Raw genomic sequence first — 20,789 nt, 5'->3', positions numbered from 1 at the left:
ATTAAGATATATTGTACGGAGAGAATAGTATTTTTTGCAGCTGACTCTAATAAATACCTATAAATAGAAGATTAAGCCATTATAGGCATAATGTAAACGATAATAAAAAATAATAAATATATATATATATATAAGAATAATTTATTAATACTCTTAATAAAGTCTTTATATATATTTATTTATATTATTAAAAAGATATACAAAAAATAAAAAAAAATAAGTAAATAAATCTAAAATTTATATTAATTAATTTTAAAAAATGAAAGTTTTATTAGATTACCACTATTTTATTTTTTTTAAAAACAAAGGAGCCTAATGTCTACTAATATTTTTTATAAAAATAAATTCTAAAATTAAATAATTAACCATCTCAATTTGTTTCGACAATCTGTAAATACCACAATTTATTTATATTTTTTTATTATAAAAAAATTATTATATAATAAAATATAAATAAATTTGTATATTTATCTTAATTTAGGTTTATCTGCTTAATCTGTTACTTGAGATAATGTGAAATCCCTTATATTACTCATTATTCCCTATATTACTCATGATTCAGTTTCGCAGTATTTCTTATTTTCAGTAAATTTCCGTGAGAGATTTTTTACTTTTCAATTAGAGACTCTAACCTCTGAACTCCAGCGTCTAAGATACTGCAATGGCCATGGCGACTCCTTCAACTCTCGTGATTAAGGTTAGGATTTTGAATATTTTTGTTTCCCTCGTTTCCTTCCGCCATGTTTTTTCTTTTTCTTTTTTTTTTCTTTTGTCTAGCGTGGATGATTTTGCTGGTTTTCCTGAATTTGTCAAATCTATTTTATACATTTGATGCCATTTTGTTTACGAGAATGATATTCTGTAACGATACGATTTGTTGAAGATGACTGTTGTTGAAAATCATGTGTATATGTTATTTGTTGCCTGTCTATATGTTGTTTGTTCATATGCTATTATATTAGAGTAGGTTTTATTGTTTTCGTTTGTTGCTGTGTATCTGCCATTACTCTGTAATTTGAGGTTTATTTTATTCTACTTTGCTATACACTGAAAATCGAAATTTATGAGTTTTGGTTAATCACAAAACTGTGCTGCAATTTGTTTCTGGTTTATATTATCTTATAACTATGGTTAGTGATCTAAATTTATGCCTACCTTTATAGTAACAAATTGATGTAAATTGTTCTACAGGTTAAGTATGGAGATGTACAGAGGCGTTTCATTGCTGGAATTTTGGGGGAGAAATTGTATTATAGTATGGATGGATTGAAGAAGAAGATTCGGTTTCTTTTCGATATTTCTCCCAATGTCGAACTGATTTTGAGGTACACTGATAGGGACGGCGATGTCATGCATCTTGTCGACGACGATGATATTTGCGATGTGATGAAACAGGGCCTCAACCCTCTTCGATTAACTCTTTTGCTCGGTTCACGGATAGCCTCAAGTGTGCCTAGTTGCTTGCCATTGCAGGGGATTTTCGAAATTCTGAAATGTATGCCGGGGCCTCTGCGCAGAAGTCTCACTAACAACGTCGCCTCCGATGTTTCATCTAATGCATTGCCTTCGGATGTCTCTGAAAATAGCTTGTCGGTTTCATCGAAGACACTGCCTTCGGATGTCTCTGAAGATGTCTCTGAAAATAGCTCGTCGGTTTCATCAAAGACATTGCCTTCGGATGTCTCTGAAAATAGCTTGTCGAATACATCCAAGGATCATAACGATGGTAACCTACAAAATGATAATGTTGGCAATGTATCTATCAAAAACTGGGATTGGGACAAATGTCGGAAGCCACGGTCTGTGAGACCCCTGATGGTTTCCCCTGTTCTTTCGAGGAAGACAATCCGAGCTTGTTGTCTTGCGAATGAAATATCTCGCGTTGAACGAGAGACGAGTTCCTTTTGTGATAACAATGGATTCGCGTCCCAAGTGTAAGAATTAATCGTTTTTCTTTGATAGTATTTCTTCGATATGATATTGTCTGATGCCATCGTTTGTCCTCTCTTACAGAAAGTCGAACGATCACAGACTCGACAGTTTCATCGTTGATTCGAATGCAAATATAGTCGATATTACAGTTACTCCGCCTTTAACTATGTTTGCGAAGAAATGGCGATTGAGGAACAATGGCACGGTCGAATGGCCGCAGGGAACGTATCTTTGTTGTACCAGCGGAGAGCAGCTGAGACGCAATCCTTGCCTCGAACTTGAGGTGATTTTGAATCAGTCGAGTGATTATCGATGTTGTTCGTTTATTCGTTCTTTACTTATTTTCGATTGATTTTCCGTTTCATCTTAGATTCCTATATCCGGTGTGCCAGTAGGCGATGATCTAGAAATTTTTGTCGATTTTGTCGCTCCTGAAATGCCCGGCAAGTACATCTCTATTTGGACAATGACTTCGCCGGATAGACAGTATTTCGGACAAGCTCTTTGGGTCATCTTACAGGTTAGCCTGTCGATTTTTTTGTTCGATTTATCGCATTCTTGTGGAGGCTTCTTACAAACATTTCGGATTCTTGTGTTCTTGGCTAATCGTAGGTTGATCATGTCGCTACGACGCTAAATTACGAAGAAGACGACAGCTGTGACTTGAGTCTGAAACTGTCCCTTGGAAGCAGCAGCAGCTGTATAAATTCGAAGCCGGCATTTGTCGAAGATATCAAACCTCAGACTGCAGAAATAGATTCGAATCCAGAGCCAATTGTTGAACCTCAGATAGAAGACGAAGAATCAACACCGGTAGAGCATTCGAGTCCAGCGCCAATTGTCGATGATACGCAACCTGAGATCGAAGATGAGGAGAAAATTCCGATAATTAATTTCAATGCAGTGCCCATTGTTGAAGATACGGAACCTCAAACTGAAAGCGAATACTACGAGAGCGAAGAAGAAAGCTACGAAGAGGATGAGAGCGAAGAAGAAAGCTACGAAGAGACTGAAAGCGAAGAAGAAAGCTACGAAGAAACTGAAAGCGAAGAAGAAGAAGAAGAGAGTGCAGAGGATACAGATACAATGAATGTGGACGGGTGGACGAACTCGACAGCTTGGCGTCCGACTATATACGAAAACTACACTTCATCTATTCTACTAGGGAATGGTGCGAACGATCTATGGATTTCTGATCTGTGTGGTCTATCTGTCCCGGATTCAGCAATGCCTATGCATGTTTCCAAATCTTCGAAAAGGTCTCTAAGGTCGCTTTTGTATGGCCCTCCAGAATCTGAAACTGAGGTTTCTGTAAATAAGGAGGATCCTGCCGAGGAGGAGAAGATTGGTATTGTGAAGAAATTTCACGACATGTACGTAAACGAGAAGAAATCAGAATGTGAATTGGATGAGACAAGGGACGATGATTTCAGTGACAGTGACGACTGGGATCCCATGCTAGAAGAGCTGCTGGAGATGGTGAGATTATTATTATTATTATTATTATTATTATTATTATTATTATTATTATTATTTTTATTTTATTTTATTTTTTTGTTTTTTTTTTGGATCTGTGAATTTGATTTGATTGTGGATTGAAGGGATTTAAGGATTCGGAGACGAACAAGAAGCTGTTGGAGAAGAACAATGGGAGCATAATGAAGGTGGTTTTGGATCTTATTGCTGAAGAGAATATTGGTAATTGATTTTTTCTTTTTATTTTGGATTTTTTTTCTTTTTTTAAGGATTAGCTTTTTGTGTTTTGGATTATTTATTTTTTGTTTCTCCTTTTTTATTTTATGAAAAGTTTTTTATTTTTGGGATTATTTGTTTGAATTTTTGGTGAAGTATTTTGTCTATGGCAGCTTTGGATTTGTTTATTTTTTATTTTTATTTTTATTTTAAAGTGTATTGATTTTCAAGAATATTATTACAAAATATACTCTCTTAGTCCGCCTTGAGGGTAACTGGAGGTATTTTTAAAATTTTTTCTTAGTTTGCACTATATAATAATTAATATTACTAATATCAATACTAAAAAAATAAATAAGATACTTAGAATCGAACGAATTAATATAATAATATATATTCATAAACATAATATATATAATATATTTTTTTATGCATAATTATTTAATATAAAATATTATTTTTTATATTAATAATATAATTTTACATTCACATATAACCATTTTTTCTTTTTAATAATAAAATATTGTATGTCTAATTTTTCTAACATACAATATTCTGTTTAATATATATATATATATAATAAACACTACGGATGTGTTTTCTTTTTTATCTTGAATTTGGAAACAATTGTAGGAAAAATTTGTTTGAGTTTGGTAATAAAATTGGTTTGGATTTGATAGTAAAATTTGAAAAAATTTGGTTAAAAAAACATATAAATTTTGAGGGTAAATGAGTTTTGACATAGTTTAATTTTAATTGAGAAAAAATAATTCGAGATATTTTAGATATGCTTGTTTTTTAAAAAAAAAAACAAAAAAAATCATTATTTGCAGATGAAAAATGTTTGCTTTGATTTTGTAGGTTTGAAAAATCATTAATTTTAATCTGCCTCTTACTAAAATGTATTCTTTTATATTTAATAAATTTTATTAATTTAATAAATATTTAATAAATATAAATCAATTTAGTTAATATTATAATACATAATAAATGCAAATACACTAAAATAATAATTACACAAGAATTTATTAATTTAATTCGATTATAACCAACTTATATGTGGGATACCAAACTATAAATAAATTCACTCTAATATATATAGGAGGGGCTGGTGATCTCATCCCCTCTTGTTAGTTGTATGTATTACTTCCTAATCTCATATTGGGTCATTTAAAATTTTATAGTAGATTAAAAACTAATATAGTATTTTATTAATCAGTAGAATTGTGTAAAATAATTTTGATATTTTTATCTTTTTATTTTATGTATAAATTAATTATGTGTGTAATAATATATTTGTAATTTAAATAAAATTTAAAAATATATTAGTATTAATATATAATTATTTTTGTTAATATGAAAATAAATAATTTTAAATAAGACGGACGAAAAAAAAAAAAAAAAAAAAGAAAGAAAATGTAGTTTGAGGTAGACCAGAGAAGTTGTTGTTTACACCCAACTTGCAATAGTAAAAAGACAATTACAATATTCTTATTTTTGTTATATAGCTAGGAGGTATTTATCAATAATTTTAACACTATTATTCTATTCGTTTCGATGCAAGATTAACATTTAATTTTTGTTTAATTGTATTTGACAATAAAATATTTTTGTATATGTATAATTTAGTTCACAAATGTCATTGTATTTGTATTAAACTAATAAATTTATTTTTATTATTTTCTTTTAATTTGTAGTACGTATTTATATAATAATTAATATTTATAATCAACATGTAAAAATCTAATGACAATCTCCTTGCGGAGATACTACTATTTTTTGTTATTTGTTTTACTCTTACGATTTTAACACTTATTACTATTACTATCTTTTTTTACATAATCTTTAATTACTAATTATATTTTCAAAATTGTTAAAACTATCCTTTTATTTTAATAATTTTAATAAAATATTTAATATTATAATTCCCTTCGGGACCGGATTAGTTTTACTTTTTTTTTCTTTTTTTAATAATTAAATTTTACAAAAATTTTATTAGTCATCATTTTTTCTAAATCAAATCAAATACCAGCTTCATCTTTGAATATTAATTATTATATTAAAAACTAAAATAATATTTTATAATACCAATAGAAGATTATTTGTAAAATAAAATTATACAAATATAAAAATATTTTTAATATTAAATACAATGACATAAATGTGATCATTAAAAACGGACAATGAAATATTTATTTTTTATTTAGTTCTTGTTATATTTCAATACTAAAAGGTGTATATTCAATTTAGAGTTTATTGGATTTCATTGAACTTTTGAAATTTAGGTGTATTCAATCCAAAATTTTAAAAGTACTTTAAAATCTGGGTGTACAGATTTTAAAAAATCTCTAAAAATTTTGGTGTATTCATAAATTTTGGTGTATTCAACCGTCCATGGATTTTTAAAGTCCGTGGATTTTGTTGGATTCTTTAATAAAATTGTTAATCATTTACACTCTATAGAAGTTGAGATTTCAATGAATTCTCAAAATTGTTAATATATTATTTTTTTATATCATTAATAACTATTTTTATTTATATATGTATTTAATATTTTATTATAATAATATCATAAAAATAAGAAAAGTATAGATGTAAATAGAAAAATTACAAAATATTTTAAAATTTTATATATTCGAAATAATACTAAAAATTATATATATTTAAAATAACAAAATAGACTTGCTCAAATAGTTTGAATTAAAATTACCAATTTGATTTTTTGAAAGGTCAAATCGAAATTAAACTTTTTACGATTTTAATTTCTATTTTCTTATTTTGATTTTAATTCCATCGATTTCAGTTTAAAAATTACCGACTTTAATTTACAATGTTGGTTTATATTTATTCTTTTTTAATTCTTTAATTTTTAATTTCAATTAAAAAACTGTAATTTTATTTTATTTAATATATATATATATATTTTGCGTAAAAAGTTATATAAATAATAATAATAATAACAATTAAATAGATTATTACAAGATAAGAATTAATTACGTTGAATAATAATATAATAAATATGATCAAAATATAATACAACAAAAATGTATAAATTTATTATTATTATTATTAAAATAAGAAATGAGTATAATAATAATAATAGTATATTTTTCGAAAATGAATATATTTTTAATATTTTTGTTAAATATTTGAAGTTATATGTATATATATACAAGTATACTTCATATATATTTGAAATTATATAAATCAATAAAAAAATATTTAATCCATAAAATATAAATTCTAATGAAATTTAGATAAATCAATAAATAATTCAATCAAAATTTTTAAAATTCATATAAATCAATAAACAAAATCAATTAAAGCGTCTGTATAAAATTTATAAATCACTTAAATCTACATATTTTTTAAAGTCCAAACAAATCCATTAAAATTCTAATTGAATACAGCAGCTTAAATTTACATCCAAATTATCTATCTAAAATCCAAAATATTATATACTTTAATTTCATTTTAAATTTTTAAATTTTATTTTTTTAATTTAATTAAACTAATTAATTATCTTAATCTTAATTTATAATTATTTATTTTATAAGATAATTATTTTCATTAATATATTCACTGTATCTTGTCGGAGCAATATATATATATATTTATTTGAGAATGCTTCGGTTTGAGTTGAATTTCCATTCCCGCGCACAATTTCAAATTAAGAATCTGCATTTTCCCTAGGGTTTTGACGATCAATCCCGTTGTCTTGTGTGGAAGAATCCGGCGATGTCGGCCGCCGAAATGAGTACTCCGATGGATATTTCGGTTCCCAATCCCGTCCACGGCAATGTACCTGACCGTGAAGCTGCCATCTTTGAGCCACCGCTTGCTGCACCGTCGTCAACGCCTTCGGCTTCGCTTCCGACTCCACCTCCGTTACTGAACGAGGATAAAATCCTTGTTTCAGGTAAGTGCACAAATCGCGAGCATAAAGTGTTAAAAACTGCAATATAGAAATGATTATAGTTTGGAGTGAAGTTATGGTCTTTTTCTTCTTGTTTTAATTCGATCTCACAAATTTCCAGTTGAAGTTTTGTTGAAACCTTCAAGTACAGCACAGGCTGATGATGTCCGCGCAGCAGTAGAAAGGTGAAAGCAAAATTCTGCAAATATTCCGTTTGTTAATGTTTCTATGTAATTCTTTCTAACAATGTCGAATTAACATTTGTTTAGAATGCTGGAAAAGAGGAGCATGAGCTACTCTGATGGTCCAATTCCAGTTCCAATGGATGATGATTTTCTAGTGGACAATGTACAGCGAATTTGTATATGCGATTCAGGTAGTCAACGTTTACAAATCTAAAGTTGTTATTTTTGAATTAAGGCCTTCAATTGAATTCATTACATATATGCATTCTTAATTGTTATTTAGCATCTGAACAATGTCAAAGTCGATACTTTTATTCAATTTACTCCTAATATCTGTGTAATTCTTTCCTTGTGATTGTTAGATGTGTGGCTGGAAAAACATGAAATTCTGTTATTTTGGCAAGTCAAGCCTGTTGTGCATGTTTTCCAGGTCAGTTTGAGGCTAATGATGCTTGCACTTTTCTCCTTATATAGGTTCATCACTTGCATATTACAGAAACATCGATTTTTAAAGCTTCCAAATATTTGCTTTTACTATCTTGTCGTCGAGGCTCTTGATGAATTCGAAAGAGGAAATCAGAATGTTGATAGTTCTTAATGTATTGAAAACAGCTACAGTTTGATATGTTTCTTGCAATTTCCAGCTCAGTGAGGAAGGTCCATGTGAGGATTTAAGCAGTGATGGCCAACTTGCTAGCTTTAATGAATGGATTCTTCCTGCAAAGGAATTCGATGGCATGTGGGAAAGGTTTGTTGTACTATGTGGCTACTCCTTTTTCTAACATCGACGAGAATAGAAACTTAAGAGCACTGGCTTTATTAATTTCTGCAGCTTAATTTATGACTCTGGTCTCAAACAGAGGTTGCTACGCTATGCAGCAAGTGCTTTGCTTTTTACAGAGAAGGGAGTGAATCCTTTCCTTGTAGCATGGAATCGGTAAGTATTTAATTTCGTCAATTCTTTTCACACTGATATGCCAGTGGAAGGAAGCCATATTGGTTCATTCTTGTACATTATGCCGATGCTCTTTATGCCAATGATGGGTCGATTGGAACTCCATATCATGAAAATAAAGGACCCCTTAACTTGGATGTTTCTTCATATTCATATGGGGGGTGGCGGTTGTCACTTGAAATATGTACTTTGCTTTGTCGAAAATGTATTGCTTAAACTTTCAAAGGAAGAATTAAAAAGTAGAATTAAAGGGTCGGTTGGGATGGTATGAATGTCAAGGGATTTCTACTGTTAAATGTTTATGGTTGATGCTTTATTATTTTATTTGTTCATGAAATGTAACTCACATATTCCATGGTTCCCGGCTTCCGAATATATCCCAATAATTTAATTTTCCTTTTATGAACGATCATGCAGCATCATTCTGCTTCATGGACCTCCAGGTACAGGGAAGACGTCTCTTTGCAAAGCATTGGCACAAAAACTCTCCATACGCTTCAGCTCAAGGTTATCGAAAAACCATTTATTCTGAATTTCATCATTTACATTATCCTTCATTTGCCTGACCGTTTTCCTGTTTTGATAAAACGCCTCTTTGTCCAGATACCCGCAGTGCCAGTTGATCGAAGTTAATGCACATTCCTTGTTCAGTAAATGGTTTTCCGAAAGTGGCAAGCTGGTAACTCCCATCTCCTCCATCATTTTATAGATCAATGTTACATATTTTTGCCGGGATTGGAGTTTATAAATGTTACTACTAATTCAAATGTTCACAGAGCATTCTCATCACTTGTATCTCTACTAGTACTAAAGCATCAGTTATTAGGTTGCGAAGCTGTTCGCCAAAATTCAAGAAATGGTAGAGGAAGAAAACAATCTGGTATTTGTCTTGATCGGTGAGGATGTTTTACAATGAGTATGGTCAATGTGTGTTGGTTTGAATGAGTTGGTTGCTGATGCTTTGTTGATGAAATCCTGCAGATGAAGTCGAAAGCCTCGCCGCTGCCAGGAAGGCTGCTTTATCAGGCTCCGAACCTTCGGATTCAATAAGGGTTCTATCTTGTTCTTAAGAAAACATGAATTCATTAATTTCACCCCACCCTCTCCTTCCTTGTGGTGATGAATATATATATATATATATTTGTGCAGGTTGTAAATGCTCTCCTGACTCAGATGGACAAGTTGAAGTTCTCGCCTAATGTAATAATTCTAACTACGTCAAATATAACAACAGCAATAGGTAAACACGATCGATATATATATATTTGTGATGACCAACATTGTTAAGTTGATTGATTGCCATAACTACTTTTAATTCCTTGGTTACAGATATAGCATTTGTCGATCGAGCTGATATTAAGGCATATGTTGGTCCTCCAACTCTTCGAGCGCGCTATGAAATCCTTGGATCTTGTCTGCAAGAGCTTATGAGAGCTGGCGTACTATCATGTTCGGAGTCTCAAGTATTTGTTTTTAAACCTCGTATTTACTTCACTAGACCTATAATCAAATTGAATCGAGCATCTCATTTCGAACTCAGCTCAAGCTTTTATTGAGAGCTAAGCTTCAACTTGAGCTTATTTAATTAAGTAAACACGCTTAACTCATATATTTAAAATACATATTTATTTCCTCTTCAAGCTCTATCAAATCTATTGATCTGAGCTTACTCAACTCGATAATTTTTTCTAAATACTCATTTTACGTCAAAAACTATATTTGTTATTATGATTATTAATGAACCGAGCTTTTGAACTAGTTTGTATCTCTTAAGATAGGTTTAGTTTTATCATTGATTTGCATCCTTGCATTAAATGCGCCATCGTAGACTTTCGCGCCAAACTCATATTTAAAATACATATTTATTTCCTCGTCAAGCTCTATCAAATCTATCGATCTGAGCTTACTCAACTCGATAATTTTTCTAAATGCTCATTTTACGCCAAACTATATTTGTCAGTATGATTAATGAATCGAGCTTTTGAACTAGTTTGGATCGCTTAAATGGGGATTCAATTTTATCATTGATTCTCATTATCGTGATAAAATTTACGGTTATATCTATAGAGCTAACACTAGCTTCATTCAGGTCGACGAACATTTCATTCTTCCAAGTTTTACCAGTTTGAAAGAGCACACGAATACGGCTGCAGCTCCTTCACACCTCTGCAGAGATTTGCTTATAGCTGCAGAAGCATGCGAGGTAAAAACTTCGATGATATCATAAAAACAAGTCGTGGATTTTTATTTGCGCGTAAAACTCTTAGTTGAAAATGATGAGACATTAATTCATTAACGAGGCGTGAGTATATATGAGTTGCTGTTCTACATCTTCAGGGATGGAGCGGACGAGCGCTCCGGAAACTTCCATTCTTAACGTATGCAGCTCTGGCGAATCCTTCGGGTTGCAAACCGGGGAAATTCTTGGAGAAAATGATCGAAACAGCTCAAAGAGAATGCTCGGAGATACCTGAATGAACTGAAACTGCCTGCAGCAGTCTCTGTGAAGGTACGCTGTTGCGCATTTTTCGGTTTCGGTTTCGATTTCGATTTCGATTTCGATTAGTAGCTGTATTAGTTGAAAGAAATTTGGCATAAAAAAAATGTTACAACATTTTGGAGCTATATATATATATATATAGGCTTTTAGTTGAATGGCTTAATTTGATCACAAGGTAGATGTTATGTAACTAAACTAAAATCCTTCAGCTTCTTAGGATATACTAGTATTTTGTCCTTTTTCTTTTTTTTTTTTTTTGGTGTTTTCTTGTAGGGTTGAGTGTTTGAATCAATATTTCCATTATAGTGCTTACACAATGTAAAATACACATAAATAATAATAAAAATAAATAAATAAATACTCTTTGTCCTGAAAATTTAGTTTACTTTCTTTGTATTTTTCCAAAGAAAGTAGATTAAATTTGGCAAAAGGAGGGCTTCGTACTCCACATAATAGTTTTATTTTGGTTTGTTTCGGATGTTGTGTAATATTTTTTAAATAAAAAATAATTAATTATATTTTATTTTATCAAATGCTTAAATAAAAAAGACAAATATATATTTTTTCCGACATCATTTTATTCTTAATTTATTTTACTTGAGTACTATATATCTAAATTTTGTGGCGAAAACTAAATATTCCATCATATATATATATTTGTGGGATAGATGAAGTATTATTTAATAAATTCGAATACTTTTAGAATATTATAATTAATAACAAAAACTTCTAAGATATTTGAGAATCAGCTTCTTTTTTTTTCTTGTTTTTTTTTTTTGGTAATTTTTTAAGTAATTGCCAAACGTCCCGTTAATTAAAAAGTCATAATCTATATTTTTAATCTAACATTTTTAGAAGAGAAAAAAGTGGGTGTGTGTAATGTGGTTGCCTTTCATGTAACATCAGTATGCACTATTTCAATAAAAAATAACAAAGATTACATATTATTCATGTCATTAAAGTTTTGTTTATGCAACATATTTTTGCTTATTTGACATTATTTATTTTTCAAAAAATATCACAACAAATATAAATTTTCTCTCGTAAAATATCAAATCAAATACTTCATCTATTTTATAACTATGTATCAATTTGTATTTTGTACGGAGTTTTGAAAATATTAGTATTTTATTGAGATATAATAGGAATAAAATATAAATGACTAAAATGACCTTATTAGTATTGCTTGATATAAATGTAATAGTATTTGTGTAATATATTAAAAATTGTAAGGGTATTTGTAATATTAGGTAAATAGTACATTTATTAAAAAAAAATTTGAATATCTTGTTATGAAATTGATCAAAATAAAAAAATAATGAAAGGAAATATTAACATTTTACTTTTTTTCAAATAACCACCTCTATGTAAACAAACACTAAATTTGTCTTACATTAAAGATGAAAATACTAACATTTTCTCAATATATATTAACTAACAATAAGAAAGTATAAGATAAAAATAGGAATGTGTTTATTCAGTACTCCTTTCGTCCAGTATTATAAAAATAATTTTAGATTACTAATATAAAAAAATTTAAATTAGATTAAAGTGTAATTCTATTCAAAAACAAGAAAGCTGATGAAGTAGCATTTAGTTTGATGTATTTTTATAAAAAATTATATCGATAATTATAAAAGAGAATATTTTTTTTTCATATCAATACGTAGTAAAAATCAAGAGAAAAAAGGCAAAAGTTCGTTTATTAATCTCTTATAATACAAATATAATATAATGATATTTGTCAAGTAAGTTGAATACGCAAAAACTAAATTGCAACCTTCTTGCGGGACAAAAAGAATATATATATTTGAACTGGATAGACGAAATAAAAAATAATTACATTTTAATACTATTTTCGTCTCACATATCGTGTTTATATTATTATTTCTATTTGTTCTACATTTCATATTATTTTTATTGTTTTGAAAAAATTTAAATTTTAATCCTATTTTAAATTTTTTAATTTATAATTTTGTAATTTTAATTAAATCAAATAATTATTTTAATCTTACTTTATAATTATAAAAAAATATTTATCTAATTTATTTATTTTTGTAAAAAAACAAAAATAGATTACAAATATTATATATATATATATATATTGAAAACCATTTCTTCACTTAAAAAGAAATACTCCAAAAATTTTAACACCTAAAGGGATTAAACAAAAATCCCTAAGTTCTATTTAATTTAGCAGCAGAGCCAAAAATCTCAATGACAGAAGGATGCTTACGAATATGGTGTGGGCATTTAAACAACAAATCATTAGCCTCCGACAGCCTCCCCTCCTTAACCAACCCCCCCAACACATTCCGGTACGCCGCCACCGCCGGAAACTTACTCCCGCCGCCCATCGCCGCCAGCACCTCCCTGGCCTCCGCCACCGTCCCATACTTACAAACATACTCCACAAACGGCTCCGTATACGCCGGATACTTCTGCTTCTTCATCACCCGCAGCACCTCCGTCGCCTCCTCCAATTTCCTCTCCGCCAGCAATTTTCCGATCACCTTCTTGAATGTCGACTGCCACGGCGCCACCCGGAGCCCCCCCGCCAGCTCGACGATCAATTCCCGTGCCCCCGACGTCCTCCCTCGACTCAAAAACCCGTTTACGAGAACGTCGAGAACGTCCGCGTCGGGATCGCACCCCGCCTCTATCATCCTCCCGAAACAGAGCACCGCGCCGTCGATCTCGCCGCCGTCGCAATGCCCTTTGATTAAAATCGTCCACGTCTTGATGTCGGGATCACATCCCGTCATCGAGTCGACGATTTTGCGGGCGTCGGCGAAACGCTTCGCCTTGCAAAGCCCGAACACCGATTGGCTATAGGTAATGTTGTCGGGTTCGAATCCCGCATTCCTCATCGTCGCGACGATTATCTCCGCCTCGGCGAACTTCCCGAGGCTCGTCAGCGATCGATGAATCCCGTCGTAGATATGCTTCGATAATGAATTTCCCGATTCCTCAAACTTATTCACAACTCTGTAAACCAAATCGAGATCCGGATTCGAGTGCGTTGCGAGTGTACGTAATAGTACGTTGCATTCCTTTAACGATGGTTTATACGATCCGTTCATCATGTGCTCGTATAGCCTCACCGATTCATGCAGCATTTTGTTCTTCTGAAGCTGCCGCGAAACCTTTACGTACGTATCGAAATCGATTTCAAATCCGGCGTTCGTCATCTCGTCCAAAACGACCCAAAATCGATCGATCGAATCCTCCCAACAAAGCACTCTCAATACACCGTTATACGTAACGCTATCGTGTTTATAGCCTAAACGATTTTCAATCCACTTGAAGAAACTGTATGCCTTCGAAGAACATCCTTTCGATCGAAGCTCCTTCAACACTCTAAGAACAAAATTATCCGAAACGACAAAATGCATCGCCTCCAATTTGTTTTCGACATCTACTCCCCATTCGGAGAATCGAATCGTTTCGACGACTTGCTTAACGCAATCCTCCATAGCATTTTCTGCAATCAACCTTTGGAAGAAATGCTTCAGAGCAGTTGCATCAGCCTCCATTTTCAAGCCTCTGAAAATGGCGAAGATCGACTTAAATGTCTCCTCATCGATGTAAAACCCTTTCTCCTTCATTTCCTTAATCGTCACCCAAAATTCCTTCATGAAATCCTTCCTGGCGTATATCCTAAGCATCAAGCTATAAATCGAGGAGCTAGGCTCGAATCCGTTCTTATCTACCGCCCATCCGAAGAATTCCGAAGCCTTTCGCGGATCGTTCGACAGTTTCTTCAATACGTAAATCACGGTTTCGTGATTCAGCCCTAATTTTGAAGATTCGAGGTGTTCGTCCAGCTTACTCGACCAATCATCGGATGAGAAAATATCGACAAGCGATTCCGGCGACGACGAGAAGAAATGATTCCGGCGTCCAGGTAGGGCGGCGTTCGAATCGATTAAAGTAGGGATTCTCGATGGAGAAAAAGTGTAGAAATGATAACAGTGAGTTACCTGCTTTGGTGTAGAGCGATATTTGGAGATCTGCGGCGACCTTAGAGGATTCGCGAACCGGCAACGGCTGAGGATTCTCTTAGCTCCATTCATGGCTGCTCTGGAGAAGGAATTTTGCGGCAGAGGAAGTTACGGAGGGTTTTGGGAAGGGCTTTAGACGGGTTTTGATTTGAATCGAAATGACCCAACCCATTTGCCCGGATCCGACCGTATATAACCACCCGATTCTATTGGATTTATCAATTATTTGTATTGTTTGATTATACATTCAAATTGGTTTTAAATATTTATTTAAATAATATTTTAATTTGATATTTAAGAAAATTACAAACTACCACAAATAGTTTTGGTTGTTAACATTTATGTGAACATCACATTTCTAACTCCATATTCTTCACCTACTGACACAGTAATATATTCCCTCCGCCCTAATACAATAATTTTGTTTATTATTTTTGTCCGTCTCAAAATAATAGTCTCATTTTCATAAATAACAATATTACTATAAAACTACCATTACCTTTTTATTATTATTACACAATTGTCACTATTTTTTACATTAATACACTCATAAGGGTAAAAAAGTCTTTTACTCGTACTCTTTTTATCAATTACTAATATAATATCAATATTCTTTAAATCTCATGTCCAATACAATCCAAACTATAGTTTTGAGACGGAGAGAGTATCAGATAGGTGTAGATTTTGGATTGAATTTTAAATAATAAAAATTTTGAATTTGAATAGTTATATGATACAATACAAATGATTGATGTTTTAAATGTAAAATCAATTTTTAGTATAATATAAATAGAATAAAATAAATATTTAATATGATATTTCGAAGAGGAAAAAGAAACAAACACACCCCATATATAAATCTACAATGCACATAAAATAGAAGTAACATCATGTACTAATATTTTATAAAATATATGTTAATTAGTACCTATTTTTGTTATTAGTGTACATAAATAGGCTTTTAACTAACTAAAAATTTAATGTATCTTTATGTCCACAAATACTTGTATACATATAAACACTAGGGTGTATTTGTTTTGTGAAGAATATAGAAAATTGTATAAATAATACTCCCTCCGTCCCAAAACTATAGTTTGAGTTGTGTTTGCCATAAGATTTAAAAAATATTGATATTATATCGGTAGTGAATAAAAAGTACGGGTAAAAAACTTTTTTGTCCTTGTGAATGTATTAGTGTGAAAGATAACGACAATTGTGTAATAATAATAAAAGAATAAACATAATTTTATAGTGATATAGTTATTTATGGAAATGAGACTATTGTTTTAAGACGGACAAAAATGATAAACATGACTATTGTAGTGGGACGGAGGGAAATAAAATAATAAATATATATAATATATTAATTTTTTATTTTTTAAAAAAGAAGCAAGTATGTACTTTTGGAGAAAAAAGAACACACCCTTGACCTATTTGCTCTATTTAATTGAAGTTTTTAATTATTTTACTGTATAGTTCTGATAATTCTTATATATGAAATATATATTTATTTTTTTAAAATATCATATTTTAAATTAAAACTCAAACTCAAAATAAACAGACAAATGGGTGTTGCTTAGCATTTTAATTAGAAATAATTTTATGTGAGACATATTAATCTTATGATAACATAAATAATGATATTTTGAATCAAATGTTGATTTTTTTTTTGTCCGATAATAGAATAGAATGCAGCTATGATGTCTTTGTTACAACTTAAAATTAGTTGATATTTTAAATTTTTAATTTATGATAGATTATACTTTTCTCCGTCTATTTGAAAGTTTACATTTATCTTTTGCGTCGTTGTACTTGACATTAAAATATATGTATAAATTTTTATATAAATAATATTATATTTGTATTATAAGACACTAATAATAAAAGTATTTTTATTTTTTTTTATTTAATTTGTATTATATTTTGATATAATAAATAATATTCAAATATCAACACATAAAAAGTAGATGTAAACCTTTAAAGTGGACTGAAGAGGGAGTCTAAAAATTTAAGGGGCAAAACAAAAAAGTTTCTTCAAACCAAATAGATTATATACTCCCTCGATACCAGATAAATTGTCCATGTTACTGTAAATACGAAAATTTAGATACTACTTAATTAGTAAATAATTAAAAAGTGTATTAGTAACCATAATTATGATATAATAAAAATAATTATAAATTAAAATTAAAATAACTAAATTATATAATTAAAATTAAAAAAATTATAAATTATAAAATTTGAAATATGATTAAAATATAATTATATTTATAAAAAATTAAAAGACAAATTATGTGAAAGAGAGATAAAAATTGTGGACAATTTATGTGGGATTGAGAAAGTATAATTTAACAGGACAATAAAAAAAAAATAAAAAAACATAATTATGCAGAATAGAGAAAATATAAAACAATTAGCTAACTTAATAGATTTATTTAATGACAACAAAATACTAAACTCGATTCCACGTACGTCCTGTGTCATTATTTCACCTTCTATCATCAGTCTTTTTACACACACGCAACTTTCATAATACAAATAATCTTTTCAACACCCTTTTCTCTCCTATTTGCTGCAACTTTTAAATACATTAACTTAGTATTATAATTGTTACGTTTTTATGTCCCTTTTATTCACTTTTAAAATTCAAATTTAATTAAATCTACCTTTTATAATAATAATAATAGAGTAATTAAATCTACCTAAATGAATTGGATTAATTTATCTAAAGTAATAGTTGTACTAAAAATTAATATTTATCCTATATTTAATCAAATAAATAAACATGATGTATTAATGTATCATAATTATATAATCTACTATCTCCATCCACAAACTAATGTCCTGTTTTTCTATTTGGAATGTTCAACCACTATCTTTCTATTTTAATTTTTACACAAATTTTACTTTTTTTACCCTTCATTCATTTATCATTTTTAATCTTTACTTTAATAATAAGTTTGTCGATTCATACCAAAACACAATTACTTAAAAAATCGTACAAATATACTTTCAAGGACAATAAAAATTGATGGAGGGAGTATTAAAATAATACTATAAATTATAATACTACCTCCGTAACCCTCCGGTGGTCTCATTTATTTTTTTATATTAATATTTGAATATTAATTATTATATCAAAACATAATACAAATTAGTAAAAAATTACAAAAATATTTCTAATAGTGTCCTATAATACTAATAGAAGAACATTTGTAGATTATACAAATACAAAAATATTTTTAAAATTATACAAATACAAAAATATTTTTAAAATTATACAAATATAACCCTTAGAGGCCGACGGAGAAAGTACCATCTTGCAAAATAAATTATGTTGAATACTGTCATATGTTTTAAGTTATGTATTATATTATGCTAATATTTTGCTTAAAAGAATGTACTTCACCAAGTATAATATCAACACTACTTATTTTGCTCATCATATTTATTTGCCAACTATAGGTGCTGAGGTGGATGTGCTGCTAAACATTATGCATAAATTGATTTATATGTTAAATATTTATTTATTCATATTCATATTTTTATTTATATTTATATTTATATAAAATTATGACTTTTCTAAGTGTAGAAGACCTAATTTATCCTCATCTATAAATGAAGAACTAAAGAGATGAAGCTTAGGCATAAATAGAAGATGAACTGAGGCCTTTTTATGGTAAGCTAAATGGAAATTAAACTTCCATTGCTGTGCGTGAGGAAGAGGTGTGAAAAGTCGAAAAAGATCGAGGACTCGAAAGTACTAACCTCGTTTATAGACTGGGGAAATTCGATGACTGGTCTGTGCAGAGGTGGTAATAAACCATCGACACCCAATCCCATCCTTGCGCCATTTATCTGCATCACACCTCATACAGCCTCTCAAGAATGTCACCACGACGACGCTGTTGCTGCAACGCATAGTGCCGAAAGGTTAGGCTTCTTCTTAAAGAACATTTTGAAATACCTATAAACTTTCACAAAATCAATATTTCTTAGTAAAAATTTCAACAATTATTCGAGGATTATCGTTCTTCAAATCAATCTTATTGTAGCTAGTCATATAGTTCAATTGTTTTGAGACATTATGTCGAAGACAAATATATCTATATATTTAAAAAAGACTGTTCATTTTCTGTCACACAATCGAAATGGTCAAAAAGCATATATCCAAATCCGTATAATTTATATAAGCATATGCAAGGAAATTGAAATGTACAGATTTTACTATTTGAACTCTGCGTTTTTCATAAAAAAAAAATAAATAAATAAAATTCTTCTCAGAAAACACGTCCCATCAATATTTTTTAATATCAAACCCAAACCAAAATTTTTCAACCCAAATCAAAACTTGGAAGATTTATCCAACGCTAAATCAAAATTTATCTAAAGTAAGAAATCTAAGGGGTATAAATATAGGAAGCAAGAACAACTTTTTTACAACACACTATTCATATTATTCGATCTACAGTAAAAAACTTTTTCTAACCTAAAAACATCATTTCCTAATAATGAAGTCTATACAAAACATCGTATCCAAACATTCTTGTCCGCCGGAAAAAGATTCAAATAAAAAACAATCCAAACCACAAAAACATCACAAGTTAACACACTTTCAATCAAAATGCGAGCACTCTAGCAAATTAAGTTAATTTTAAGTACAAATAACATAAGGTAACAAGTAAGGTGAAATTTACCTAGGAGAAGGGATGATGCCATAGTTTCTTCCTGCAGCTACAAAACTTGCCAAATTGAGGAACCAGCCAATGAGGAGAGAAGGAAGCATGCCGTATTCCTCCAGGAGCTTCTAATCTTGACTATTTTTTTAAACTGTTGATGCTTCAAGATGATCCATATTTATAAAGTAAATTAAATGTTAGACATCTCAAACTTATTTCTAAAGATTGAGGGAATGTCTGAAGATCTAAAAGCTGCGACTAAGATATCCATAAAACTATTCAATGAGTATGTATTGCAATATTCACTGTAATTATGAATGCATGATGTAAAATGTAGAAAAAATCAACTGGAAAGATTTTTATTCGAGGTCATCAAATACGATCCTAATGATGTATTTATTCATAGCCTCACTACCCAGTCAGATGGTCGTAATCTTTTGATGAAATCTGCATTGACGATCACAGATTGTGTAATAAATTAATGAAGCAATGGAGAAAATAGTCGATGGATTACAAGAACATCACCACTTGGATGACTTGAATCCACAAAGCTGTAAAATAAGAAAATCAAAATTTGGAAATGATTTCCACGAATTTTGTATTCCCCAAACCTCTCGAATGCTGAGTGTTTTGGATACAGAAATGTTCTCAATCAAATAGACATTCCTATTCAATACCTGTGCTCAAACCAAACATCAGCCTTCAAAGAAAAAATATAAAATCATAAGCTAAAGCTCATCAGAAGTTCATTACTAAAACATAATAAGAAGATCAAATTCAAGTTTCAAAGCTAAGAAACAATCATCAAAAATCAATTCTCAAGAAGATCAAAAACTTACCTTACTTCAGATAGCCAATGCAGAGGAATAGGTTCCATTTCATCAATTTCATCAATTGTGCGGCTATAAGTTACTAAAAGAACATCA

General features: G+C 30.1%; 3 protein-coding genes across 6 annotated transcripts; 2 read left to right on the top strand and 1 right to left on the bottom strand.

Annotated features, from left to right (window-relative positions):
- The first annotated feature begins 591 nt into the window (after positions 1 to 591).
- On the top strand, positions 592 to 7,393 carry LOC127255114 (protein JOKA2-like). The gene is made up of 7 exons (XM_051280499.1): positions 592 to 697; positions 1,192 to 1,934; positions 2,014 to 2,215; positions 2,303 to 2,452; positions 2,545 to 3,411; positions 3,534 to 3,630; positions 7,318 to 7,393. Exons 1-7 carry the CDS (start codon positions 662 to 664, stop codon positions 7,323 to 7,325), a joined length of 2,103 nt encoding a protein of 700 aa, XP_051136456.1. The 5' UTR covers positions 592 to 661; the 3' UTR covers positions 7,326 to 7,393.
- Positions 7,267 to 11,432, top strand: LOC127255115 (pachytene checkpoint protein 2 homolog). 2 transcript variants are annotated; one of them, XM_051280501.1, is made up of 14 exons: positions 7,267 to 7,543; positions 7,662 to 7,725; positions 7,810 to 7,916; positions 8,088 to 8,155; positions 8,370 to 8,473; positions 8,558 to 8,662; positions 9,098 to 9,187; positions 9,284 to 9,359; positions 9,507 to 9,576; positions 9,662 to 9,732; positions 9,830 to 9,920; positions 10,010 to 10,129; positions 10,770 to 10,883; positions 11,018 to 11,432. In XM_051280501.1, the coding sequence occupies exons 1-14, from the start codon at positions 7,363 to 7,365 to the stop codon at positions 11,152 to 11,154; spliced, it is 1,398 nt and encodes a 465-aa protein (XP_051136458.1). In that variant the 5' UTR covers positions 7,267 to 7,362; the 3' UTR covers positions 11,155 to 11,432. The 2 variants fall into 2 exon arrangements, with proteins under 2 accessions (XP_051136458.1, XP_051136457.1); XM_051280500.1 differs by having other exon boundaries at positions 10,010 to 10,143.
- Positions 11,433 to 13,288: 1,856 nt separating this feature from the next.
- LOC127255126 (pentatricopeptide repeat-containing protein At3g48250, chloroplastic) lies at positions 13,289 to 20,674 on the bottom strand. 3 transcript variants are annotated; one of them, XM_051280516.1, is made up of 3 exons: positions 19,882 to 20,674; positions 18,953 to 19,095; positions 13,289 to 15,258 (listed from the first exon to the last, which is right to left on the bottom strand). In XM_051280516.1, the coding sequence occupies exons 1-3, from the start codon at positions 19,968 to 19,970 to the stop codon at positions 13,358 to 13,360; spliced, it is 2,133 nt and encodes a 710-aa protein (XP_051136473.1). In that variant the 5' UTR covers positions 19,971 to 20,674; the 3' UTR covers positions 13,289 to 13,357. The 3 variants fall into 3 exon arrangements, with proteins under 3 accessions (XP_051136473.1, XP_051136475.1, XP_051136474.1); XM_051280518.1 differs by lacking the exon at positions 19,882 to 20,674 and having other exon boundaries at positions 13,290 to 15,263; positions 18,953 to 19,081; XM_051280517.1 differs by lacking the exon at positions 19,882 to 20,674 and having other exon boundaries at positions 13,291 to 15,390; positions 18,953 to 18,967.
- Between the last annotated feature and the right edge of the window lie 115 nt (positions 20,675 to 20,789).

The sequence above is a fragment of the Andrographis paniculata genome, unplaced genomic scaffold (assembly GCF_009805555.1).
Source record: "Andrographis paniculata isolate CXL003 unplaced genomic scaffold, ASM980555v1 Contig53END, whole genome shotgun sequence".
Lineage (NCBI taxonomy): Eukaryota > Viridiplantae > Streptophyta > Magnoliopsida > Lamiales > Acanthaceae > Andrographis > Andrographis paniculata.
The sequence above is the reverse complement of the archived record's forward strand: the minus strand, read 5'-3'. Positions and strand labels throughout refer to the sequence as shown.